The sequence below is a fragment of the Eurypyga helias genome, unplaced genomic scaffold, assembly GCF_000690775.1.
Source record: "Eurypyga helias isolate BGI_N326 unplaced genomic scaffold, ASM69077v1 scaffold22528, whole genome shotgun sequence".
Taxonomy (NCBI): domain Eukaryota; kingdom Metazoa; phylum Chordata; class Aves; order Eurypygiformes; family Eurypygidae; genus Eurypyga; species Eurypyga helias.
In genome coordinates, this window is record NW_010269178.1 from 34,820 (window position 1) to 62,433 (window position 27,614).

At 42.3% G+C, this 27,614-nt stretch overlaps 1 protein-coding gene across 1 annotated transcript; it reads right to left on the reverse strand.

Annotated features, from left to right (window-relative positions):
• Window positions 1–5,511: 5,511 nt before the first annotated feature.
• Window positions 5,512–27,015, reverse strand: LOC104514362 (amine oxidase [flavin-containing] B-like). The gene is made up of 13 exons (XM_010158023.1): window positions 26,992–27,015; window positions 22,719–22,823; window positions 21,875–21,966; window positions 19,064–19,205; window positions 17,623–17,772; window positions 16,810–16,969; window positions 15,318–15,414; window positions 14,515–14,568; window positions 10,053–10,110; window positions 9,007–9,104; window positions 7,775–7,886; window positions 6,064–6,126; window positions 5,512–5,667 (listed from the first exon to the last, which is right to left on the reverse strand). The coding sequence occupies exons 2-13, from the start codon at window positions 22,785–22,787 to the stop codon at window positions 5,512–5,514; spliced, it is 1,251 nt and encodes a 416-aa protein (XP_010156325.1). The 5' UTR covers window positions 22,788–22,823; window positions 26,992–27,015.
• Between the last annotated feature and the right edge of the window lie 599 nt (window positions 27,016–27,614).

Genomic DNA, 27,614 nt, shown 5'->3' on the forward strand with positions numbered 1-27,614 from the left:
TACAGATGTTACACCAAACGCATTTCCCCTGTATTAATCTCTCCAAATTAATTTTCTGTACGCCAGACTGCTGGAAACAACGAGGTGCCCCCCCGGCTGACAGAGTGTCTTCGACATGCACCCTGAAAGCTTGGTAAAGAAAGAAATACTAGTAACAACGGTAACGGTACCTTTTCAGCGCCTCCTCCGGGACACCACGCTGTACGTCTGAACGAAGGGTGAACGAGGTAGCTCGAATCTGACCCAGGGCAGCAACGCTGAAGAGTCGTAACCGCCCGCGCGCTGCTCGGGGGGCCTGTGAAACGCGGTGCTGGTGCCGACACGTTTCTTACCGGACGGATGCTTGATGGGGCATGCAAAGGATGAGTCGAGGATATTGGCGTCCATGGTATTTATGCTCCTTTGTAGTTTTTAAGCAATCCTGAAAGTTAAGCCTACACAGAGAGCACTGCCTGCTTTTGACACGTTTTTCACGTGGATGGTTGCACTTCTTCCAGCATTCATAGGCCATGTTTTTGTGAAACACAGGCCCCTTCCCAAGGCCAGATTGGTTCTTCGGTTACATTCTCTTTCTAGCACTGACACTGAGCTGCCCAGTGAAACTAAGCCAATGATTCCTGTCTCTCTTTTTTTCCAGTGTTTTAGTGTCTGCACCACACGGTATTTGGTACAAGGTCTGTTTCTTCTCACATTCATTACAGCCTCGTACCACCTGCCTTTGACTCGTGAGCAGCTGTAAGACATGCCCTGCCCACATGTGTTCTGGTAAACAGGGTGCTGTGGGAGAGGCATGTCCACGCTGGGGACGCTCCAAATCCACCCACAGCAACAAAAACTAATGCGTAAGCACAAGAGCTTTTTGGTGTTTGTTTTTTGGGGGTTGGGGCTTTTGTTTGGCTTTCTGGGGGCTTGGTCTTTTTAATCCTTCTCTCCTTCTTCTTTACAGAGCTGTCTTTACTGAGAAAAGCTGAATATACCTCACTGGCTTCAGTACGAAATGGAAAACGTTGCGCTACTAAGTAATACTCACCCTCTCAACCAAGTCAGAAGGGGCTTCCACCAAAGAAAAGCCTCAAACAGTAAACGTGACATGACAATATTTATTGATTCAAATTAAGGTTAAAAAAAGTTCACAGCTGTCAGATAAAAATATCTGCAGTGCCTATTGTGAAGGGAACTTAAGAAGGAAACCAAGGGAGACAGTCACCACAGAGGCACTTGAGAAAATGCTACAGTTATAAAAGGCACAAATTCATCACACACACAGCATATATATTCCTGCAAAGTGAAGTCACTCTGTTTTTTTTTTCCCCAAAACACAGAGGCAGGCACCACTGAACACTGACCTGCACAGGACCACAGGAGACACGCTACAAGCGGCAGTCTACGACAACGCCTAAACGCCTCGACTGTCGAGACACTGGGAAAGCAAGACGGCTTGGGCCGCCTCGGCTTTGTCTCGAAGCAGCAGCTTGTTAAGAAGAATCAAGGTGATCTTAAGGTGGCGGGGATGGGAGAAGGAATGTTAGTCCATTTAAACACAGGTCAGGTTTATTTGTGAGCATTTGTGATCTGAGATTTAGGTGGGTTTGCTTCTTGCCAGAGAGCAGCGGCAGATCTGTTGTCACTTAATCCTGGCTCCCTTCCGCATCCAGGTGCTGTTGGAGGACATACAATTCTTTCTTCCTCAAAAATATTTTCCTTTCATGTCTCAAAAAAACACCAAACCTTAAATTTCCACACTTCTGTAAAGTCTACCTCAGAGAAACAGCAGTCCCACTGAGGACACAGGAAGATGATTTTAACAGAATTCCCTAGCTTCTCCGCCAGGCATGGCATTCCAGTGACGGACAGTGCTCAGACATACACCTAGTTGTACTTAATGTCTTCGTTGTATCAACAGCAGATGTGCTATTTGGAATCAAGATCTGCACTGAGAAAGTTAATCCATTAAAGGAAAGACAAGGGGCTGCCTCAGGCTGCTCGCTTCCCTGTGACTGTTGAGTAGTTCATACAATTAGCTTTCAAGTACTTTGGTTAACACAGATTTTCATGCCACAACCCAACATCCTCGATGATATACAGTTGCTATCAGAACAGTGTAGGAGCAAGTAAACCTTTCTTTTTTCTCCTGCAAACTCTTAAGAGCCTTACAAAATAGGCATAGTAACACAAACCGCTTCGTAAGAGACAAATACAATTATTTCCACGCTTGTTCCTATAATCCATTTCACAAAGCCGGTAAACTGCTGGAACTTTCGTGATAGCAGATTTCTCATCAAAGACGTTAATAAATTAAGAACATAGCATGGCTGGCTACCCGTTAAACCAGACTTTATTCCTCTCTTTGAAGGGTTGGCACGAAGAAATTTTAAAAACGTAAGCCAGTGCTAACAGTTCCTTCTACCCACGGGGAAGCAACTTGATTCTCTACCTACACTCGTCAATGTTCTCATCACACGGGCATCCACATACACAAAGTGCCACAGATTCCTTTTATGTGGAAGATGTCGAGAAAAGAGCAGCAAATCCTTCTTTTTATTCCCATAGTGGTGATAAGCTCCACAGCATGACCGTAGCACGACACGGCTGCAAAGACAAGGAGAGCATTCCTAATGCCGTGGCAGTCTGGAGGGAAGACAACAGAAACTTTGCGGTGCTAATGCAGATGTTTCAATTCAGACCTCCCAGCTCCATCAGATTTGGGTAGAAATCTCAGGGGATCCAAATTTAATTTGAGATTTCAAGTCGCACTTACTTTTAGTTGTGGTTTGTGTTTTTTTTTTTTTCACTTTAAAACTAAGAATAAAAAAGGTTTATAAAGATATACACTTTTTTTTTAATTGGCCAATCTCATGAAAAGCTTTGGTTATGATTCAGTTCAGTCCCAACTACACCTGACTTCCGTTTTACCTTGGATTTTCTGCCTCTGGGGCCCACAACATTTTCTTGTTAGACTGGGAAAAACCTCTGCCAGACTCAGGAGCAAAGAGAGAGATACATACATTTTGGACAAAAATAAAAGCAATTTATCCTCATTCTTCTCATGGATCTGCTCCCCTTGAGAGTCCTGCAGAGTATTTGTAGGGCAGAAGCTGGATTTGAATTCCAAACAGTTTTGGCAGAAAAATCACCTGCCAATGCAGTAGTTCTTCCTAAGTTATGTGTTCACCGTCTAGCACTTACAAATGTTGGGCCAAGACTTTAAAAATGTCTTCCCAAATTTAGGCTCCTCTGTTCATTTCTGGCCTGAGAATTTTTGCAAAAGCTCCGGACAGGCACAGTTCCCATTCAGCCTTCGGTTGCTAATTCATTTAGTAACTAAACCACACGGAGAGAAAGCCACGTAGAAGCACTGTGCGGTAGGTGAGCATCCCAGCCAATTAGCGCCCTATGGGATACGATGGGAAAGGCTGCACATACGCCGCTGCACCGGGTTTCTGACTTGAAGATATTTACGTCTGCAAGGTTCCCCTATGCATTTCAGAAGGCTGTTACGAGGATATTTATTTCTGAGAAAACCCAAGCTGCTGCTGCAAGAAGATTTTTAAGCGGCACATCAAGTTAGAAAGAATGAAACCAAAGGGCCAGGAACTGATGGTGGCTCACAGATACTACAGCCATATAAGGAGTCCAGTGGATTTCCATGGGACTATTGGGAGCACGACGTACTACTCGGCACAAGCAAGATCAGACACGAGCCCAAAAACTCTGCCTGAGATGGGTGATACAGCTCCTCTACCGTCTGCTCACACCAGCGATGAACATATTACTATACTTCCCCCCGTGGCTTTTTACTGCCATGTAATTCTGACGTATAAATTGGCGCTGGCTGAAGGGAGAAGAGCAGCAAACAGGCTCAGAAAAATTCCAGACATCTCCAACTTCACGTGCACCAAACCCTGTTCTCAGTTATACCTGCCTCTTCCTGCTTGGTGTCACACCTAGAACAAGGTACTGTCATGTTGACAGGCAGGTACCTAAGGTTTTGGTGGTTGGTTTTTGTGGGGGTTTTCTGTTTGCTTTGGTTTTTTTTCTTCTTTCTTTCTTTATTTTTTACATTTTGTGAATGGTACCAAGCCAGGGAGGGCAGAAGCACGTGCACGTGACTACCCTATCCCTGGTTTTCCTTGGTCTCGCTATCATTTAGATCCCTGATTAGTTACCAAAAGTGCACAGTCAGTACAACCAAGCACAGCAGGCAGAAGTGGAAGTGCCAATCCCATCAATAGGGTTGCTAGGAGAGACAAACTCGGAACCAGCTTCAGCACAAAGCAAGTGTTTGGGGGGCAGTTAAGTTTTTGCAGTGGTTGTTTTTTTAATGAGTTTGAAAATGTAGCGGTAGCACTGTGCCCTACCAGACAAGAGACAGCCTCAAGGTGTTCAAAGCATAAATTTAGGTAGGGGAAAGAAAGGAAGGAGAAAAATAAATATGTAAAAGGGTTTGGTTTTGGGGTTTTTTTGGTTGGTTTTTTTTTTTTAATGGACAGCTTTACAACTTCCTGGGGTAGGCAGAGGTTAATTTGTTCTCTTGCTAATTTGCAGCAACTGAGGGAGGTAAAGGAGGACCTTGGAGGCAAAGAAATGTCAGAGAGGGTGAAAAAGATTCTAGGGGCTGTGCCTGCGCATTGGGACAAGGTTCCCTGTTCATGCTCAGGTCCAGCAGCCTGATCTGCCACACTGCTGTACACATCAGCTATCATCTGGAGCCTGCCAGTTTTCTAGGGAGAGGAGATCTAATCCCCCACAGGGACAGGCTCGGCTGGGACACACGAGCTCTGCTCTTCTAGGCAGAGGCTGTGAACACAGCTGGGGAGCCTGAAATTCAACCACATTGCCAAAGGCAGTAAAAACATTGCCCTTTAACTCACTGTAGGTCCAATATTCCACTGGAAACGCCAACAACCTATGGCCACACTTGCATAGTTCGGATGGGTAAATTTAGCCTGACTTGTCCCTTAGGTGCTGTCTGGGCTCTGGACAACTGGGTGAAAAATAAAAACACTAGAATGATCCTTACCAGCAACTTGCATGAACTAGTTAATTATTGTTTAAGCTACGGATTTCTTTTCTCAGTCTACTACCCAGGAAGGCAGAAATCCTTTGTTTACAACTAGAGATGGAAGTGCCTGTGAAGATGTAGAGTTCAGGGTCTGGATTCAGATACAAGTGTAAAAATAACTGGAAATCTCATCAGAACAGGCTTTATAGAAGTATTTTGTCACTTCTGTTCCGAGATCTGGATAAAAACCTCAAGGTGATAACGCTTGGCAGGGTGTTCTAGAAATTCAACAGCCAAAAAGTTACTGCTAGAAGTAGGCCTCGACTCAAGGGGTTCTTTTTCAATATGGATCCCTTCCCTTTATCCCTCCCCTGAAGCCTCATCTCTCTACTGTTTTCCCCTCTTCCCCAGTCCTGATACGATTTTGGAGACAGGGAAGTACAAACCAAAAACAACTCTGGAAAAAACAGAAAACCGCTCAAGCGTGTGGCTTCACGTTGGCACCTTTTTCAGTTTTGAACCAGAAGTCCCTTTTTGTAGGCAAATAAGCCAGCTGCAGCCACAGAGGTGAGGAAAGTGGAAAATCCAATCAGCTTTAGCAGTCCCGGCACAGAGGGCAAGTTCCTCTCCCAGAAGGTTGTAGTGATGGGCAAAGCTGGAACATCCTGTGGGGAGAGCATCCGTTATCAACATAACAACCCCACTGTGAGAGGAAGGATGTAAATTAAGAGATTCTTGTGGCAGAAACAGAACTGGGTTGAAGCAGTTCATGTTACCAAGAAGTGTATCAAAACTTTCTGCTCAGTTAAAGGGGCGAAAAGACACATGGAAAGGATTCACAGCCCGGTTAAGAGCGCAATTCCTTTTGACCTCGCATTAGGGTTGTCAGTTGGGTGCCCTTCTCTGTGTTTCTACCATGTTCCTGTTTAGGGAAGGGCAGTTTCGGTGAGTAAGGCAAAGTTTACCATGGCTTTGATTTAGTAAATGTAAATAAAAACAGAAGAAAAATTTTATCTCATCAGCAAGACTGCAGGAAAAAAATACCCATTTCATCTACTCACAATTGATTCAGGTTCTGGCTTCCAAATCTCACTGTCTGGGATTTTCCTCATAGCAAACAGGATCTGAAAATAAATAACATTCTCTAGTAAGTCTCATTCATTCTTTGAAAGGGAAAAAGTGCTGGCTTCAATTTTTGTTTCAAAATCGCCTGATGAAGACACCAGTAGAGCACAGGAATCGCTGTGTCTGAAATTTTAGAAAAAAACCTCTGTACAACTCCTTTCTGGGGAGGCCTGGTATTTAATAAGACACTCCTCCTAGTGGAAAATAGAAACAGTAACAGAAAAACCTCTCTGTGCTTAGTCCATGTGAGATATCAGAACTTGACTAGTCCCATGGGAACAGGATAATATGAATGTGACTAAGAGTGAAGTGTACATTCGCAGCAAAATGAGGCGTGCATAAACCTGCTACTGCACAGGCAAGCTATATAGCCAGGAGTAGCTTGTTTTGCAAATGTTACCAGGATGTAGGAAGAGGAACAGAATCCTGAGAATGCTGACAGATCACCACTTTCAGCCAAAAAAAAGCAAGACTAAAAAGAAAACCTTCATAATGGAAAAGTTACCATTCAAAGTATCAAAGAGACCAGAGATCAGTAGGACAGCAAAGCTATTCTGAAATCATAGCCATGAAAGACAGCAAGATTAACTTCTTCCATAGTAAAATAAAATGGAGGTGGTGATATTAATGTTTTTCCTATTCCAGGCACCTGTAGACTTACGATTTGCCATCTTTTATGATGGGCTTTTATTCTAGACGAGAGCCATGGACCCCGTCAACTTTTCAATACAGGAGAGTGGGAAACACCCTTGCTCTAGATTTTAAACATATTTTCCTTTCACAAGTAAATGAGGAAAGGAAAACATCAAAATTTTGACCAGTCAAGCTCACTTGCCAACTTGTCTGCTGAGCCTACAGAGGTTCTGCTGTCATGTCATTAACATCAGAGAGGTCGTGAAGCATCACCTCTGGGGGTTTTCAGGAAGAGGTTAGGTCTTACCTTCACAAGCGTGAGAGTTTACGGACAGCTGTTCCCTGTCTTTTGGGGCAGGGGTACGGTCTAAACAAACTCTCCAAATCCAGGCCAATTTCTCTCCCACTACTGTAGTTTTTAGCCACAAGGTTCCCTTCACCTCATAAAACAAAAATGAAATTTCTTTTGCTGCTCCATAAAGTGTAACAGTCCTGAGAATATTTGTGAAATTGGCATTTTCTGGGAAGCAAAATAATCAAAGTCCTTGTTTAATAACTTTATGTAAGGCTGTCTCAGTGGTATATCACTGTGTCCATGGCATTGCTGGAAACAGCTGAGGAAGGGACTGTCTTGGTGTGCAGAGCTGCAGAACCCAGCAGTTCCTCACGAGGCTGGTGGCCATAATCTCTCAGTACAACAGCTAACAAAGCGCCCATTCGGGGGCAAAAGAACGCCTGAGTGAGATTTGGGATTTCTGTTAAAGAAGAAAGGATTTAATTCCTAGAAATAGAGAAGAGTTTGACGAAATAGCCAGAGCCCTTCCTAAGCATTCCAAATCAGAATGCAAAGCGTTCATCCTTTGTGAAGTCTACCCCCTTTGCAGGGATTTGCATCAACATTTCAGAACGCCTGAAGCTGTCAACACTCGGTGCCCATTTCACATCCAGCCGGAAGATATTTTATTTTCCACAGGACATCTGACAGTGCCCCCCGTTTTAGGCTTGCATCCGTACCTCTCTGGCTGCTCTTTCTCCAGCCTGCACAGCCCCCTCCATGTATCCGCTCCACTCTGTGGCCGTCTCTGTGCCAGCAAAATAGATCCTGCCAACGGGCTGCCGGATAATCCTGGAGGGGGACAAGCAGAAAGTCACATCAGCCCTATCAGGAAAGATAACTGAAATCCTTCTGTTAATATTAGAGTAAGTGTTTTAAGTGATAGCGACCACTTAAAGACAGTAATGTTGGGTGAGTTGAGCTTGAGGGGGAGTCTGCACTGCGTTTCATTTCTGACACTAAGCACACCAGCGTTCACATTTTCTAAACTCTTTACGTTGCTGGGAGGTGTAAAGGACAATTAGTTTGAAATGAGCCTTATTTTATTTCAAGACTTTAGCCCGTGTCATAAATACCAATGGCTAAGCATTACTGGCACAGCGTGGCATTCTGAAGTACATCCCCATGATATCTAAAGTAACAGGCCAATTGAAAAAAAACAAAACCCAAACCCTAAAGAGATTTTTTTAAAAAATCTATTTTTGCCAAAATTTGCAATAATTGTCATTAAAAGTACTTTAAATACTAACGCCTCCATATGCTCTTCATTACAGCTACTTTATTGCTCTAAGTTCTTTTTAAATTATAAAAACTTACACTTCAGAAGTAGGGCTATGCCAGCACATTAAGAACTATGCACCTGAATCCAATCACTGGTCTGACCAGTACGCCTTTTTCTTCTTGGCAAAGCTTATTTTCATACAAAAACTTGTGTCAGAGAGGACTGTATACAACGGCACACTGACTACTGTATTAAGCCTTGACTGCTAAAAGGAAAGGAACAGTACAAAGAAATCACTCATTACTCTCAGTGTTGGTAAGAATTAACTCTCTGCTGGTATTTAATAAAACACCGGTTAAAGATGTGCCGAAAACGGTAACACCGATCTCAAATACCCAAAGCTGGTTTTGTAAACAGATTGCGAAAGCTTCCCAACTCCCTTCCAAGAACCTCCTCAGCTGCATTCACTGAATAACAGGAGTGAATAAAAACCCCTAATGATACTGCACTCATCCATCATAAAGTCCAACTGAGACAAGGGGAAGGTTAAAATATCCGTTTTAAATATTTCCCAGTGATCCTACAGGTATGAAGCGAACAGTGACAGAGGATTTATGACCCTTTCTGAGGATATTTATTAACTTGGTCTTATCTTACTACTCCAAAGCCCACTACAAGTAGACACCGTACCTTCCATATTGAGTCATTATGCCTGGTGGGAAGTAGGCTGTGTAGCAGCCCCCCGAATACTGCTCTTCACACCAGTTCTTCTCTTCATAATGCACTGGCTGTAAAACAGAGATTAATTCACTCAAGGAAAGGACAAAGTCCCGAGGAAGCTAATAAAAGAACCGAGGAGACAGCAGAGAAGAACAGCTTATGATTTGTTGCATGTCAACATCTGACAAGATGAGACATTTAACAAGTCTCTTAATGCAACATGGATCTGACACAATAAGCTTTAATTTCAGACACTGCTAGCTATTTAAAAAAAAAACCAACTAGCTAATCTGGCCACCGTAGAACATAATCCTCTTAATCTGTCAATGTAAATTTATGCTTTGAGCATAAACTTATGCTATGAGCCATGTAAAGCAAAATTAACCCCTGGCATACACAAGTATAATACTTGAAACACACACACCGGATACACTGTTAAAAATGTCACGTATGGCACTTGCATGGTTCTGCACACAACACCGTTGTGTTTATGGTGACGTAATCTCGAGATGGGTGTCTGTAGCATTTAACTATAGCATGAAATTGCCCTTAAAGGATAAACAGCATTTATCACACAAATCCTATCCTTTGCCATTACAGGGAAAAGAAGGCAAAGGAAAGGCAACAAAAATCACAGGCAGCAGTGGATCTTGGCAACTAGTAAGAGAGTAGAAACATTACGCTCAACACAAACAGGGGGAAAGGCAAGCCGGTCACATCTGAAAACAGTTGAGAAGCATGGTGGCTAAGCACTGTGGATGCCACCCACAAAGCTGGACAAGGAGATATCTGTTTCATAAGCTCATTCACATCCTCATCATCCAACTCAACCCCCAGACTTGCCATAACCTTCTCTCCGCTCTCTACAGAGGGCAGCGAGCGCTCCTGCAGCAGGTACCTTTCCCAAAACACTATGCAGCACTGTGCCGGAGCACTGCTGCATTCTGGTTTCATTCTGACCTTCGCCAGCTCAACAAGTCTGACAAGAGACCCCGTGGTTTAGATTTTGTGCTTACATGTAAAGCTTCCTCTGCTCCCAGAACCTTTGCATAGAGCTCACAAAGCCTCGTCTTCCTGCAAAAGAAAAGCAACAGAAGACTTCTGCATGAGGAAGGAGAAGGCAAACCACCTCTAATATGTCCACATTTCAAGAGAACAAGTATTAATATCTGCTTCAACTTTAGGTTCCAGCTTTTTGGGATCTATCGTATTGGTCAGCCACTGGGTCACTAGGAATAGCTCACTGAAACTCCTGTGCTGCGTAAGTGCTGGTTTTATCAGCAGTTATGAAAGCTGTTCCCTTAAGATACCTCTAGTGGCCCAAATCCATACATTATCCAAAGGTTCTTGAGGCTGTCAGGAAAAGAAAGTAGCAAGGCGTTGCACTTCTTTGTCTTGGCACATACTGTAACTTACGGTTTGTTCCTACAAAGAATTGGGTATTGATATCTGAACGCTCTCAGGGAATCAGTACTTTACTTCTGTATCTATAAAATTTCCTCCTGTTTTAGTTTATGAGTCTATAAATCCATGAATCCACTTCATTCTGTAGCAAATCCCAAGTGCAATTAAGTTTGTTCTTACAAGCTTTTTGGGTCTGTTTACTGTTAGCCGCACGGCACCAATTCCCAAACACAGGAGGATGAAGATGAAATAAGAGTTAACAATTGTGAAATACAAACACACAAACACAGCACTGGAAAGACAATTACTTCTGGAAGAAGATCCTCTGCTCCTCAGAAAGCCATGGTGGGCACAGAAATACAGCAGAGCAACTCCATGGGCTACACTTGCAGCTCTATAAGCACACGAGGAAGCCATATCTATACTGCTGTACGGAGCAACCCAGCTATGCCCATGAGCAGCTCAACTCGGAGTGCTATGGAAAGGGGAAAAGGAGAAAATAAACCAAACCCAAACACAAGGTGACCTGAAGAGCCTTGAAGAAGGCGCCCTCCTGTGCAGGCTGGGGTGTGAGGAGGAAAGTGAAGGCTGCGGCTGCTACAGTTCAGGAAGAGCCGTGGCCCTGGGGTGATTTTGCTGCTGGCAGGTGGCAAGCCCAGCAGCAGCAGAGGGGAAGGAAGCAGCCCCTTCCTTGTGCCCTGGGGCAGAGAACAAGGGTCCAGAAGCAGAAATGCATGGTTACACTGACTGGCCAGGAGGGCTCAGAGAGCTGCAAGATCTATATATGAACAAGGGGTAACGGGTTTAGACAAGGGGTAACAGGTTTAAATTGAAAGTGAGGAGGTTTAGATTGGATATCAGGAAGAAATTCTTCACAGAGAGGGTGGTGAGGCACTGGGGCAGGTTGCCTAGAGAAGCTGTGGATGCCCCATCCCTGGAAGTGTTCAAGGCCAGGCTGGATGAGGCTTTGAGCAACCTGGTCTAGTGGAAGGTGTCCCTGCCCATGGCAGGGGAGTTGGAACTAGATGGTCTTTAAGGTCCCTTCCAGCCCAAACCGTTCTATGATTCTATTAACATCCCTCTGCAGTCAGGGGTGACGTGAATCCAGCAACAACCGTAACAAAAGGGATCATTTCCTCCATCTCTCTCTAAGCAAGGTGACCACTGTGCCCTGCAGACCACCAGCACCTACCCAGTGCCTGAACAGAATAAAGCCATTTTAACAGCACGATCCAGCAAAGCCTCTGCTGAGGTCTGCCCATCACCTCTCAAATGCCCACCGGCTCCTGCTTTCAGGGCAGGTCAGTAACACCACAAGGCTCCACAGGAAAGTGCATTATCACCTCGGGATGCATCTGCTTCTGCTCCTCCCAGCACTCCGACAGGGGTGAGAAGGACCTGCCTTTTTCCACATGTGACTTGCAGACCCTCCAGGAAGCCTGGCAACGGCATACCAGAGCTGACAGGGATTCTTATGTACAGCCAACTGCAGGGCTCCAAGAAGGTGCAAGTTCACTGCTGTTCGCTAACTACATTGCGTATACAGATAAAGTTAGTTAAAGATAGCCATGCAAAAGAAAATACTAAGCTTCATGTCAAGGGCATCTTCAGACTCTTAAGAAATTTAGGCCATGGAAGAATTATTCGTCAATAATAAAGTATGATTTGATGGGAAAACACCCCAACAAAAACAGAAAAGCAGTTTCTAGAGGATTGTACTGTACCAACAATAATCTATCACTGAGGACATGCCCCTAATAAGAGCAATCCTTGCAGATACACTGGTCTCTCTGCAACATCTGCACTTTTTGTCCTATAACAGTTTAAATAAATACTTTTTTATGGATTTGTGGTTAATGCTAGCATGAAATATGAAGTAAAAGCCTTATTTCTTCGCTTTGAACTCAGATGTGAAATTGCCACGACAGCACTAAATAAGAGGAACCTTACATCTGGAGTTACCTACGTAGGGTCCTGTTGAGAGTTACACTGTGCCCAATGTTGAAGGACACATGCAGACACTTGGCTCTCTTCCCTGGTCTCTTATTCCAGGGCAGTGTGTGATGCTACCCCCTTTGTTGCACAGCTGTGAAAGGTAGGGCACCATCTAACCACTGTAATTACTCACTGGCACCTGGCCTGGGAAGACCAGCTGGAAGGCAGCAGTAAGTTTTAGTCCCTTCAGTGTGGCTTAGGCTATAAAACAGTTTTCATCCCCTCCCACAACTGCTGTTCCTAGCCATGATTTAGGATAGCTGCCACAGACTCTACATCCTACTCTTCATATCCAAGGATTACTGAAAACCTTTCCCTGTCAGTGTAACAAAGGGAGAGCCCAGTTTGTGCTGACAGGCGGGCACAGCATCTCAGTAAGACGCATCCCCCTGTGGGGAAGCCCGTCCTCAAGAGAGATCCCTCCCTGCAAACACCACAGCCCCCGTACAAACAACACAAACTGGTTGCACCCTGAGTGTACAAAAGGAGAAGGTCCAGGTTCACGCTCTGCCTTCTTCTGGACCCCGATTTCCACTGGAAGGAGCCTTGTGCTCACGTGCAGGAGAGGAGCTGCAGTGCAGCCCAGCGGGTTCCTGCCTTAGCTGGCTGTGGCAGGAACGGCAGGAGCCAGAGGTGCATCCCTGCACCAGGGTACATCTTTTGGGTACCAACCCAAGTGTATTTCATAGCCATTCTTTGGTCTAAGGTTTATTGCTCAAAAGACAAGAGTCCCAAATCCTTTTGTTCAAAACTTGGCCATAGGCAGTAGCAGAGTCAGACACTTGTGCTAACACTTTTAACGCCCGCTGGAAAACAACCTTTCCTTCATGGTGCCTTGCAAGCAGCCAGGACAGCCCTTCATTTCACAGAAAGAGAAGCTGTTCCCAAATACTGCAAATGCTCAGTTGTGTCTAGTGTACTGACACATTTGTAAGACACCATTTGGTGTTTATGATGGCTTAAAATGCTGAGCACACTGGGTATCAGAATGCCTACACTGCTTTTATCATCAGTCACCTGCTGGGGGTCTATCAAACAGCCTGAGTGCTGAGGAAAAGGCTGCTTGTCCATTCCTGCCAAAACTAGAAGTGCTCTGTGGTACCAGGCTGTCCTTTGAAAAGACTGGGACATTAACAGCCCCATTTATCCACAGACTGCTAGACTACCTGCAAAGCTGAGCTGAGATGACTACATCTTCTCTAGTTAGACTAGCTATTACTGTAGAAGTGTTTACTTGGACACAGTTTTCCTTGTGGCATGCTTTAAAAGGAAATGTATTTTTCCCATGTCAAAATAAAGCTCTCCTCATATCCACACTCTCTTCTTGGAGCTTTAATTTAATCAGATTCTGTGAATCAGTGTGATGGAAAAAACTCATTACTTTGTAAATTCTATTCTAGTAATAAACCAAAGAACACTACTGTATGCAGAGATTTGTTTCAAGAAGACAGGAAAAAAGACTTTCATCTGCTCTTGAAGGGCATTGATTTCTTCCTGTAAGTGAGGGTGGAGGCAGCTTTCTCACCCCTTCATGATGCTGAGGTCTCATTCATGGCAGCTACAGCAGCCTCAAGGTCTCGCTGAGTTACAGATGCTGAAAGGACCCTCCAGGGTGATTAAAAATAAAAATCCACCACAGTGGCCAAACCTATCTCTTCTGATGAGCTTTCAAAAAGCTCAGTGCACTCGAGGAAGGCAGAGACGTAGCAGCGTGTGTGTAGGGGGGTGAGGACCCTGGACCCTTTCAAGTGAGGGCAGCGGAATATCTGCGCTACTGTCACGTTCAGCAGCTCAGAGCAGTTCCTTTGCTGGAGTCACATAAGCAGAGCAGCCCTGCTGGAAAATGAGAACCAGGACCAGAGAGTTTCCAAAGGGCAGTGGCTAGCTCTAACATCTGCTGCCAGTTTGTGGGAATTCTGTGGGGCCTTCAACCAGAAAATTCCTTAAAGTGACACGTCTGCCTACTGTCACAAGGTTACAGGCAAGTTCCTTCAAATCGGACCATTTTTTTCCTGCTCTGGTTATTTCTAACAAAATTTTGACTCCGATTCCATGTAGATCTGCAGTGTTGGTGCTTACCTTTCTTCTTTTGTCAGACCTGTCAATCTTCTACACTTCCGAGCAAGAATGAAGCTGTAGGGAGACCACAAACAATTTAGTTCCATTCTATTGCTATATTTCCTGCATTATTTAAAATGCCAATACTTTATGACGGGATGCTGTGATTCATAGCATGAGCTTTTGGTTCTCTATCCAAAATATCCATTTCACCTCTCTGCATAATGTTATATGCTCTGTCTGCTGCTTGCAAGGCTCACTGTGGAAGGAACCACTCAGATTCAGGTTAGTGTCTTTGTATGAGCTGTTTCCCACCAACCTTAACTTCATACAGCAGTGGGTGCAGGCAACAGCAACAAGGTGTGAAGCCTGGGATTAAACTGAAAATTAGTGTTTAATAAACTTTCTAAGACTCATCATACTCTCTGACTGTTTAAAATCACAGGAAAAAAAATAGAATTCTAGTATACATATTTTCATTTAAAGAACTGGAAGATTTTGGGGAGGCAAAATATTTGGAGAAAACTTTAGATTTCTGCAATCTTTTCTTCTCCTTCCTTTCCTCTTCTCCAATTTTTTACTTTGCCACACAAAAAGGCAAAAGATAATAGTGAGAAAAAACCCAACAGAATTTTTAAAAATTATCACTTGAAACATAGAAATTTTTTGAAAGAAAAGTCGTAGAACATGTACACCACACACTGAGAAACTGAACCCTTTAACTAGTTTGAAGTTTCTCCCTTCAAAAGTAGCCAGTTTTCTGTTGCAGTTGTTGCCTCTAAGACTAAAAGGACTTTTAACTAGACACTTCCTTTGTCTCTTACCCTATTATGGCAGGAAAGCTGCCATCAGGCTTAGTATCATCAAGTGTTAAACCAATTGCAGCATCCTCATCTTCAATGATCATGGTACCACAATACCCTGTTGACCATAATATTGGAAAGAAGTTAGGATCCATGTATCCAAATGCAGGAATCAGCTTCCACAAAGCTGTGTAATACTCAGAACTTGACTGGAAAAAGCCCTAAACAACCTGATCTAAATCCACCCTGCTTTGAGCAAGGCATGGGACTACATGACACCCAGAGGTCCCTCCCAATCTGTCTCTCTCTGACTCTAATACAGGGAGATATGAAAACGAAGAAAAGGAGAACAAAAAAAAAAATTAAGTGATCACCATCAAGTGACATAGTTTAGCACACAGCTCCCTTGCTGATCTGCAAGGCAGTGGATCCTCTCTGGATGAGGAAGTTTAGATCTGACACGTGCTGAGAGTTAACAATCCTTTTCAAGCATCTTTAAAACAGAAATTCAATAAAGGAATGTCCTATTGTTGAATTCATGATAGAAAAAGAATTATTCTGCAACCCAGAGGTAATTATTAATTGCCCAGAAACAAATTGCTCTCAGATACTGAAGATGTTCAAGTGCCTCTACCACAGTTGTTTCATAGATGACATTTATGTCAGACATAAAAGGAGATATTTGTGTGTTGTTTTGAAAACACAATTGTTCTTAAAAGAAGGGTTTGAAGAAAATAAGTTGTTCTTAAAAGAAGAACAATGGTGCTAGCAAAGCACAGTATGCAAACTATAGGTTCTATCAGGAAACAGGAGTCACCTCTTGCCAGCCCATCCCAAACCTAATAGCCAGAATATGCCAGGATCCAGAACTCTTAAAATCATTCACAAAGATGAAGGGTGGATGACATGTATAGACAAACACAGCTGTGGACTCATAACCAGTAATGAGAAGTGGGTGTTATTACATCGCAGTTTGTCTTAGATTTGGTAAGCTCTAAACGAGATCTGAGGAATCAAGATGGAAGTAGTCAGCATGTAAAGGGAGTCCAGGATGACTAGCCCAGCTGGGAATGTGTATGTGACAACACCTCCAATTACTCCTGCTCAGTGCACCCAGAAGGCAGAATCTTTGCAGGCTGATAACTGATGGGATAAAACCACTTCCCATCACACCTCACTGCTACCTTTACGTTACTGTACAAGTGGGAGAGACTCATCTCACACCTGGGTGCCACTGAAGGAAAAGGAGAGGGCAACAAAGAACAACCAAGGCAATAACCAACAGACATGAGCTCTCCCTTCACGCCTACCTCCTCCTTTTAATTCCCCCATCCACCCTCTCTTCCCAACCAATCTCTCAAGTTTCTCAAACTGGGGAAGGCAAAAATGGCACAGAAGAGTATGAAGTCCCCTTCTAAGGTCCAGAATCCTATAAACACAAAGCCTACTCCGTTACCATGTACCCTCTTCCCTCTCTCTGTCACTACTATTCCTTTCAATTAAAAGGTAATACCCTTCTTCCTCCAGAAAGTTTCCTTATAGTACACGATGCACTTGATGACTGAGCCCATGGGGATTCGGTTGATGAGCTGGTTTCTCATTGGGGGCAAAGGTGGGTTGAAATGAATCTTCAAACCAAGAGCCGGGGGAATGGCACTGATCACGTATTTGCCCTGGAAAAGAAATTATACATAAGCCCAATACATCCTCCACTACTTCATCCTACGTACAATGCTCTCTAACGATCTTGGCAGACATCTGGGGGGGCTGCAGGGCATATCTTCTGAAGCAATTTTGGCATTTAGCATAAGAATTGCAACACTGAACCCTCACAAAATCCTGCTTGTTGAACAACAAACAAGCATTATATAAACAGCCATCTGCTCGAATGATGGGCAGCTGCTCTTTCCCCAGCACTTAAAAAAGAGACACTGCGTTGTAAGAGCCCACTCGTCCCCCTTCCATCTGGACTCCGCTGTTACAACTTGGAAGCAATGCCTGCCGTGTTTTTCACGGAAAGCTCATTATTAAGTTGCGTTCTTGTGGTTACCTTACAATTATCCTTTAATTCAGAAGGTGACTGAACGCAAAGAGGAGATGCTAGCAAAGGAAGAGTTTGAACACACCCTTTGCTTCCCGAGCATCACTTTAAAGCTCTCTCATCGCTATTACTTTGGAACAATCCAAGAGTGTGACTTTCTGTCATAGTCACTTAAATCTCTGCTACATTTTTGTACAGGATTTTGGAGAATTCAAAAAGGCAAAGCTAAAGGTTTTCTAGCCATCCCAGCACAAACAGTTGCTTAAATGTTAGAGGTTTCATTACCTCATATAATTCATGATCCAGGGTTTCCACGATGACGCTTTCACCAGACTGGTCGATGCGGACGACTGGCCTCCTCAGCTTCACCCGGCCTCCCAGGCGCTCCATTATTTTCTCACTGATCTGGCCAGAGCCCCCGACAAACTTCCTCTCCTGAAACACAGGAAACAACAACTCAGCAAAGCGGACTCGGCAGAGCGGTCCTTGTTAAGTGTGTATCACACCAAACGATTCGCTTGGCATCTGAAACAAACTCCATTCTTCTGTTGTTATCAAAACTTTTTTGGGAAGTTTGGCATTCTCACCTGGAAAACAAATCCACATTACTTTCTTTGTCAGTGAACTCCTCAAATACTTCTCATATTTGACTACCAGCCAAAACTTGACGTATCAGTAGCCTCATGAGAAAACCCCTTCTCAGTGTGGTCTCCAAATGGATTCCAGAGACCTGTGTGAATCAGCAAGACGTCTGAAAAGTGCCTGAACTTTTAAACCTTTCTCTGAGTTCACTCGTGTCCCTACAGAGATCTGTGTATCAGAAGCAGGAACCCTGATCCTCATAGTAAATAACATGGTATAAGAAGTGAAGTAGCTCACACCAAAAACGTCTCATGCAGTATATAATCTAACCTAACTTCAGCGCAGATCACTTCTAACATAACACAGAATTCTAATAACACAGAATTCTAATAACATTTTATTCAACCTATTTGCAGTTCAATTATCTATAATTATTGCTTAACTATGCACATTTATGCATTCTAAGATGTTTTAATGCATTTGCATTTTTACTTATTTATTTATGATTAAACAATTTGCATTTCTAAAAGTATAATTATTTCTAACACAGTTAGTAAAATTTGCATTTCTCAAGTAGAAGACCATTAACAGAATCTTTACTTTCTTGAAATGCAGAAGCAGCAATAAGGTACCAGATTTCAAACATTTCAGAGCAATGTCATATTTAAGCAGGAGTGTTCATTTTCTTCAGACTGATTTTAAAGTCTCAACAGTTTTAATCCTTGGAAGCTTGCATTTTTAGGAATCCAGTTCTGGCCTACATTTTCAGTATTAATTTGGAGTGCTGCAGACTCCTCCAGCATTGCCATCTCCATTAAGTGCTTCTGAACTGGTAAGCTTGCTTCAGCCTCATGACACAAACAAGCATGAAGTAAAACCTTCTTTTTCCAACGTGGATAAGCAAAGTACGTGTTCTAACCAGAGCCCAAAAGGAGGCCAGTGTCAGGAACAGATACAACTACTGATCCCTGGACAAATGCCTTCAGAACAGGAACAGCCTTCAACACTAGTTTTGCAAGATCCAGATTAACGTGTAAATGAGTAGAACTAGTTATCAACATGCTGCTGGCTCAAAATCATGGATATGTCAGTTGGCCCTACGAACTAAAATAAAGCAGCCACAGAAGGTCACGTCTGACAGTACCTGTCCACCGTTGGTCGTTGAGAATATCCTTGTCGTCCCCCCACACTGCTTCACGTACCACAAAAACCAAAGGGCAGAGACCTCATGGGGTTCAGAAGTGACATCCACATTCACAAACAGAGTTGCGAAACTCTTGGCAGCACTGCGACGAAGACAAGTTGAGTTAATTTAAGAACTGAAGAAGGGTGACAAGACAGTCTTTGGCAACCTCTTCTTTCAATGTGGGCAAAGGATTCCTTCATTTCAGTTGAAGCAGGAAATTATCAATTCCTTTTACGCAACATTTTTCAAGTAAAGCTGCAAAAACATGTTAATGAAGCACTGCTGTTTTCCAGCCAAATTAGGCTCCAGGAGACAAGTGAGCCGATGAAAGCTTATGTCACTTTATGCTACTAAGGCAAAGTTGGCCTGCCATCCCAGACTCAGGATTAAGGGAAGCAAGCCCTCTTGTCTTCACTGGATTCCAAAACCACCATGTCCTCCTCCCATGGTTCCTGAGTTACATACAAGATCTTCAGCAGCTGCTGAATGCCTGTCCCTCAAGCATACAGCACTGAGATTATTCAACACCTGTCATAAAAAAAAGTTAGGGACCTTGTCTTAGCTAATTATCTAAGTTCCCTGGATTAGTCAGCATCCCCTCACTGCCCACCCCTCTGCTGTGCTCAGGGAGGGTGCTACAGCTGGAACACAACAAGGAGAGAAACACAAGTAGGAAGCTGAAAGTGAAGAGACAGCACGTACACAGAAAGGATCACAGCTTTATGTTCTCCAGTTGCTCCTTTCGTAACAACTCTACTGAAAATGACTGTACAAGATTTTGGGGTGCACTAAGACAGAGTTAATTAAGGCTCAGGGGAACACTCTTCCTGTTAGAAGTAAATAATTTCTTTGCCCTTAGGAGTTTAAAGGGACTTGGACAGGACCAGGAGATGCTCAGCTTAACTGCATTTGATTGACAGGGACTGAGATTCTATAGGTATTTCATATGCCAGGCATCAGGCTATCAATAACTTCGAAAGCTAGTACAGAATCCACTTTTAGTTGTTTCTTTCTTTTTTCAGTCTTTGAACTTTCAAAAAAAAAAAGTGTAACTCAAATATATTTTTTCAAACAGCTGTAGATCTACACAGAAAAAAAAATGCAGAGTCCCACTGAAATAAAAAGCTGATCCATTTTCTGAAATACAGATGCATTTGGGCTTTATTCTTGAGAGCCCAAAATAATACAGAAAATATTCATCATTTTTTTCTGTATAAACCCATACTGTAAATATGATCAACTTGGAAAGATAATGTCTAATGAGAGAATTAATATATGCATTTACTAATATTTCATAAGCATAAGCTATTAGAAGGTGGTTAAATTATCCTAGTTTCTGCTGCCTTCTGCCATTGCTTTTCACCACATCAGTTTCCCAGTTTCCCCTTGTATTTTACCTAGCAATGGCAGTATGATTTCAACCAAGAGCACTCAGGGTATTTCTAGCTTGCAACTTTAGCCAAAAGCAAATCTGTACAGTCTGCTGGATGAGGGGAAACAGTAGATGATTACCCTTCTGGGTCACTACCTTCCAGGGTGGGAAGTTTCTATGGCATGTTACCTAAATCTTGAACAAACTGGGCAAATCAAGTTGAGATGCACATATAAAATCTGAAAAGCAGCTCGGAATCAAGAGAGGCTGACAGTTATGCCAATGTTCAGGTAAAACGTCAAGTCTTATTCCATCAGAGTTTGAAAAAATATGACTGTAGTCACGTGAGCTATTGGATATCGAATGACTACCGGTGCGTGGCTTTTTGCTAACTTGCATAGTTCCTTACTAAATAAGAGGTTCAGCCAGCCAGCAGAAGTGCCAGCATACCTTTCTATTTGGTCTTACTGAATATGGACAGTGATACAAATGAGAAAGGCTTTCTATATGCTTTTGTGTGGTTGTCACACTTGTTAGAGCAAAACAACCAAAAGATTGAAAAGTTTTTGGACAAGAGCTGACTGTCCATTAACAAAGACCATGTTGCTCTTCAGAGGCTGGCTGAAGCCGTAAAGAAGCCCCTGTTGACAGCGGTGTCAGCTTGAGTGGGGGCTAGCAGGCTTCTGCACCAAGCTGCGTGTCAGGTGCTTAGCAATTCTGAAGAGGTTGCTGTAGAAATCAATCTGCTTTACAGCAAGGCAGAATTAATGGCTTGGGATTGTTTTTTTTTTTTTGCTTCAGTGCAAAGAAAACCAATCAAACTGTTGTTGAATAGCAAGTAAAGAAAAATTGCTTTGATGTATACATAAAAACAGGGAGCATTTTTGCTTTCCCTGGGTAGTATATAGTGCAGCAGTTAAACAATAGAATGATGGGTGTTGAAGTGATTTAGTGCTATTTCAACACAAATGTTATTTTCATAGTACTTTGGTAAAATCAGCTGGTCCAGCACAGAATAAATGTGTGATGTTCCATCAAAAGTTTGATCCAAAAGCCTGCTGTAGTCAGAACATTTGTCTCTTAAAAATTAAACACATAGTAAATAGAGGGAAAGTGAATATTACAGATGAAGGTATTACCTATGCCTGCAGAAGCAGCCCTCCCCAAATACATTTTCCTTTTATCTTTTAGTCTAAAACGTTATAAAAATATAACAGAATATACTGTGTGTGTTGACAGGTGTTGCGGTCCATTATTACAAGATTTTCCTCATGCCATTTCTATACAAATGCTGTATTCTAGTGGTAGCTTTATCTGTTTTCAAAGTAGTAATGACTATTTGTAGCTCTAAGGTATATAAATATAAGTGTTATATTTCATATTAAAGAGTTTCTTACTTTGTCCAGCAAGTTTTATCTATGAAATCTTGCATAGTCATTTTGTCCCATTCTTCTGCATGTGGAGCCTTCCATGGGGCTTCACTGGGAATCTAAGAGGACATAAAAGAGCATTCATCAGCAAATAAATTAATAGCATAAGAAAGAGACAACAAATACAATCTCATCTGTACGTGGCAATTCAGGCTGCAAATGCCTGGCAGGTAATACAGTGAACTTCACAGAGGATGCTTTTAGTTTTTTGTTGTTTCTTTTGTTTAATGTTTTATTTTTTTAGATTTAAGAATAGTTAATAATTTCAGCATTAAGAACTTGGCCTGGAAAGGCAAAGTACAGAGACAGGGAATGTCTCTGAGTTACTCCATATACTTCCCATCCACCTATGCAACTAACAGAACATCTTCTCAAAGTCTTGAGGCTCAGTAAAGGGAAAACATACACTACTGGCAATAAACTAAAATGGTTGAATTGAATTTGAGGGTGGAAAAGGACATATGTTTGAGGTCTACAAGACTCTTAAAATATTACTTACCCAACTGTCAGGCAAAATGCTAAAAATCACATGCATAAACCCTAACGTTCGTATATCCAGAAAAAGGAAGGTATGACTGCAGACAGCCTCAGCAGCATGGCCTTCAGAAAAGCTTGCCAGGATGCCACCTATAACATGTGCTCTGGCCATTGGTGCATACCAAAATGCATGGCATGATGCTGTTCTTGCCAGCACCGGGTTTGTTCAAGGTAGAGCAGCTTGGCCTATCTGCACCCTAGTCCGGTCTTCACTTAGCTCCTCACAGAGACAAAGCTGAGCTGAGATGGTCAGCTGCAATTCCACATATCATACCTCCTTTCCCATTTCATCCATGGTCCTCCACAGGTTGTTGTAGTCCAGGTAGGCCAAAGGATTCCACATAGGAGGGAATGGTCCTTTAAAGGGGTAAGACTTACCCTACAAGATGAAAAACAAACAAAAACATCGTAAAAACTAAATACAACCACGGTCATGGCTCTGTGTGTGGGAAGCTGCACCAAATGGTTAAGTGGTCACTGGAAGAAAGCTTAATCAACACATGTAACAGCCTCTGAGAGCTCATGCCTGCGTGTGCACGTTTAACAAGAAACAGGCACAACATGAAACACAGGAGCTTCCATCTGAATGTAAGGAAACACATTTTTCAGTGGGAGGGTGACCAAGTTCTGGGCCAGAGAGGTGGTGGAGTCTTCATCCTTAGAGATACTCAAGAGCCACCTGGACATGGTCCTAGGCAACTGGCTCTAAGCGGCCTTGCTTGGGCAGCGGGGTTGGACCAAATGGTGCCTTCCAGCCTCAACCTTTCTGTGATCCTGTTATTCTAGATGTGCAACTTAACTGACTTAGTTCAGCTGTGTATCACGCTTACGTGCAGAACTGATACTGCCTTGTGTTTTCAAAGCTTTAAACTAAGTGCTTCTGGGCAACAAAACCAGTAACCTGCAGTACCGTCACTAAGATTAGACCAAAAAATGGGATGGAATAGCATTGCTCAACTAGGATGAAAAATTGGCTATTTGTTACTAAAATGGAGCAAGTGTTATATATTTTTCTTCTCAATGTTCACAAAAAGACTGAACTGTCAGTTGCATTTAGTGATTTGGTGGGTTTTTTCTTTCAAAATCAGACAAAAGCTGCTGTGATGAACTTTATTATACACCAAAATCATAGTTCAGAGACCCTCCTGGGGGGGGAAAAAGAAAAGTTTCAGCTAACCCCAAAATCCTCAGCCTTACAGAAAATGTAGCATTTACTAATAATGAGTCACTCTTCCAATGCAACACATCTGGCCATAAATTCCAGAGAGTGGTAGTGTGGCCAATACAAATGTCCTAATCATATTTTTGTATATTAACAGTTAGATCTTGTATACCTATATCTCCGCTACTACATATTCAGAAAGTCTAGCTGAATTTAGAGTGGAAGACGACAGGTAAATTGTAAAGCTACTTTCTTTACATAGGATTTCCCTGGCTGACTATATGGGTGGCAGCATAACAGCTTTAAAAATTCACAAAGAAATACTCATTAGCATTATGTGGTTACTCTTTTTTTTTTTCCTCAATGCATTCTGGACTCCATAAACCAGATAAAACAATAAAGACCATATTGTGTACCACAGATGATTTTTCAAAGCTTATATTGAATTATGTATTTAAGTGGGCATTGCCTCAACATGAATGTCAATTGGTAGAAGCACTAACTTTTAATAGATATTTGATGCAGTGCTGCACCAACCCATCACTGAAAAAAAAAAATTTACACTGGCTTTAAAAGAAATACTGCATCAAGATTTAATATTTAGAACCAGGTAACAACACCACCACTGTGTCTTCTTGACAAGAATTATCCAAAGACCACTTACTCTAAGAAGTAACTCCATATGTCAGCAAGAAAAGTCAGTTTTACGGTGCCTTCTTTTGAACACTGGAGCCACCGTTCACATGTGTAAACACAGTGTAGGTATTCCAAAGACAGAGCATTTCAGTTTGGTTTTAAGTATCTAGCATTACCCAGATTTAGATTTATGAAACACATACTGCTGTGCTCAAGAAAACCAGGACAGCATCAGAATGGGTTATTCCCATTAATTGATTCTGTTCTGAGCTTCCTGCTCTGCCAGAGGCAATCCTAACTGAGTTATCCCCTCTGAGTTAACTCAAGCCTTATGAATTCCCTGTGGTGCTTCCTCATGAGCACACAGCTAAGAGACACACAAAACAAAGATATGTTTTAGTATTCTTCTGTTTCACTGCATTTGAGCTGCTGAAAGGGAAAACTTGGGTATGTCTCTTGTGCAGAAATCTGGGGTGACAAGTATAAAAGCAGAAGAACAAACTTCAACCTGGAAAAATAAGACAAATCATAGAAGTGAGGGAGTCTCCCGTGAAAGTTACTTTCAATAGCTCCAAAGGCATTATCCTAAGGTTTGATCCTTATTTCCTACACAGACAAAACTTCAGGAGCTGTCAACCAGAATTTTGTTTGAGAAGAAACTACAAGACTAGGCTCTACACAGAAACAAAAATAGCACCAAAGAAAGACTACACATAGCTCCGAGTAGTTGCCAAACTGAAATATTTCAGCTCTACTTCTGATGAATTTGCACTTTTGCAAAAACAACCACCTTATTGATACTTAGGCAAAATTTGCCTATTTCTACCATACTGCTGGGAACAGTATTCTCCTGGTGCTGTATAATCTCTAAAGAAAAACAAGACAGTTGAAAAATACACCCCAAGATGCACAAAACATTTCTTCAAATATTTTTCATACCTAAATCAGAGCAGTATAAAACCAGAAATCATAACTACCCCTTCTGATCACTGGACTTATTTCAACAGCAGCACTATAATGCTCAGAAGTATTTATTACTCTTTTTTTTTTTAGGGCTTAGTGGTATTTAACACAGGCATGTATGGTTTTTAGAAGCTGTTTCATGATGCCATTTGCAATGCTTCCAAAAGCGGAATACCAGCATCAGCAGCTGGAGGTCCACTTGCTATTGTAGGGGTCACTTGCTGCTTACAAAGGCCTTTGCTGCGGTATGGGCTAAAGCATACTGAAGAAACCGAAACTATTGGGAGGAAATTTATACAAACACAGCTGTCTCAGGAATAAGCAAACAACTATTTGTCACAAATACTACAATTCCCAATAGATTTTCTCATCCATTTGTTTCACATCAACCAACGCTTGGCTTAGTTACACTGGACCCATGAAATGTCATCAGTATCTCAATACAGAGTGGGATCTCAGGAGAAAGTCTGCTTTTGCAGGCACAAGACAACTTCATGCTGCCCTAAACATTATGTAGAGCCCAGTGGGATACCCTGTGGTGAACTAAAACACCTGGTGCCAATGACCTACACAATTTTTATAGCATGGTATAAGCATCTTCTAAATATAGTCAGCTATCACTGGAAGAAAGAAGATGGTGTGGCGCATTCTCTGCATCACTGCATGAGCACAGATACTCCCTCAACTAGATCATCTAAACCTTGGAGTAACTGATGCTAACTTCACCAAGATGTCACTCTGCATGTTAATTCGCAGCTGCATTGGTTTATAAGCACGTAGTGCCCTCTGCTGATTCAAAGCATTGGTACATCACACGCACCTCCTCTCAGCTTAAAATCCTTGTAACGTCATTCATATAAAGCACAGAAACGGTAAGATCCAAAGTTCTGGGAAGGAAAATGAGAAATAGAAAAGCATCATTTCAGGCTCTAACTCCATACCTGTCTCAGATACTCAGTTTCTCGCCTGCTGCCCTGCGGAAAACCATCCTTTTGGTGTGTTTTGTGTGGGCTGTATTTGGTTTTTTTTTTTTAATACACAGCATCTTACTATACGTGTCTTTGGGACTGAGCCAACAGTGTAATCGTAATTCTCAATAAAACATGGCAACTAGCCGGACCAAGCTGAGAGAGATATACAGGCCTACTCAGAAAACTGTAAGGGTGTTGAGCCTCCCTGAAGTTGCCTTCTTTGAGAAACTGTTCAGGAACTCAGACTCAGCTGGTTACTATACTGATAGATCTCTTAAAGGTAAAGAGATATATAGGTTAGAAAATATAAATGCAGCACAAGAAAATCTGGATAACTAATGGTGCAAAGACACAATATTAAGACATGCCAAAATATCCTCCAAATATCTTTCAGTATGTGATTTGAGATCATCAGCTGTGGATGCCAGAGTGTTTTGTGAAATTTGGTCAGCAAAATTAATTCCATTTTAAGTGTAGCATAGCCAGACACATTGGCTTGAAACATGCATCTGGCAAAGGAAAGGAGCTAATTGGGAACAATTTGTTTCTGCCATATTACAGAAATAAAGTCCATCTTCACTCTGCCACAACTTCAGTCACAGAATTGCTGGAATACTTGTCATATCCACAAAAAGCCAGAATCAGAGAAACACCACCACAAGTGATTTAAAAGGGGAAATTGAGGTTCTGCTCTGAATTTAAAAGGAAATATAAGTATTTGTTCCAGTCAGCTGAGAAAAGAGTTAACTAAGTTTCCTTCCTACTAGATTGGGATTTTTTGTTTTCGGACACTAAACACCACCTTTACATAAAGCATTCAGGTATCTTACCAAGCACAGATTTATAGGGACTGCAGTTCTAAACACTCTTTGAAAGGAGACCTGCTTGTGGCTTTCAACACTGACAGAAAACCTGACAATGAAGTGGATAAAGCCAATAGAAAACTTTTTAGTATTTCTAGAATTAGTCTTTAAAAAACCTCTTTCCCGTCCTAAAAGTAGATAAATGGGCAAAAACTCCCTTCCTAAAAGTAGATAAATGGGCAAAAACAAATGAAGACAGGAGAAAAGGAGAGTTTCATTTGGGAGAAGACCATCAAACAAGCTCTGCCCACAGATAATGCATCCAAGCAGACAGGGCACACACATTCTTTCACAACTAAAACACTGTCTTTAAAGCAGAAGACAATGTTGAGCTCACTATTTTTGTTTCTGAGATACTCCAGGTTACTTAATATCTTACCTAAAGAAAAAGAAACCTTATATAAAGTTTTACATACTTGTGAAAGCCAGTAAGCTCAGCCAGCTGTTCCTGTATGCAATACACATTTCTCTAATTTTGTTTTTCTGTAGACCTCAATCAACTTCTCAAGGGAAACAAAAATCATTCTTACAATCAGATGCAATTGAAGCTTTTCTCCCAGCAGCCTGAATTAAAT

Coding starts and splice junctions, on each gene's coding strand:
- LOC104514362 (XM_010158023.1), bottom strand. CDS start 22,787: ATGTGGAATCCTTTGGCCTACCTGGACTACAACAACCTGTGGAGGACC. Junction 15,415..16,809: donor AACTTTCTGGAGGAAGAAGG/GTATTACCTTTT, acceptor TATGGTCAACAG/GGTATTGTGGTACCATGATC. Junction 9,105..10,052: donor GAGCAGAGGAAGCTTTACAT/GTAAGCACAAAA, acceptor TCTGTTTTACAG/CCAGTGCATTATGAAGAGAA.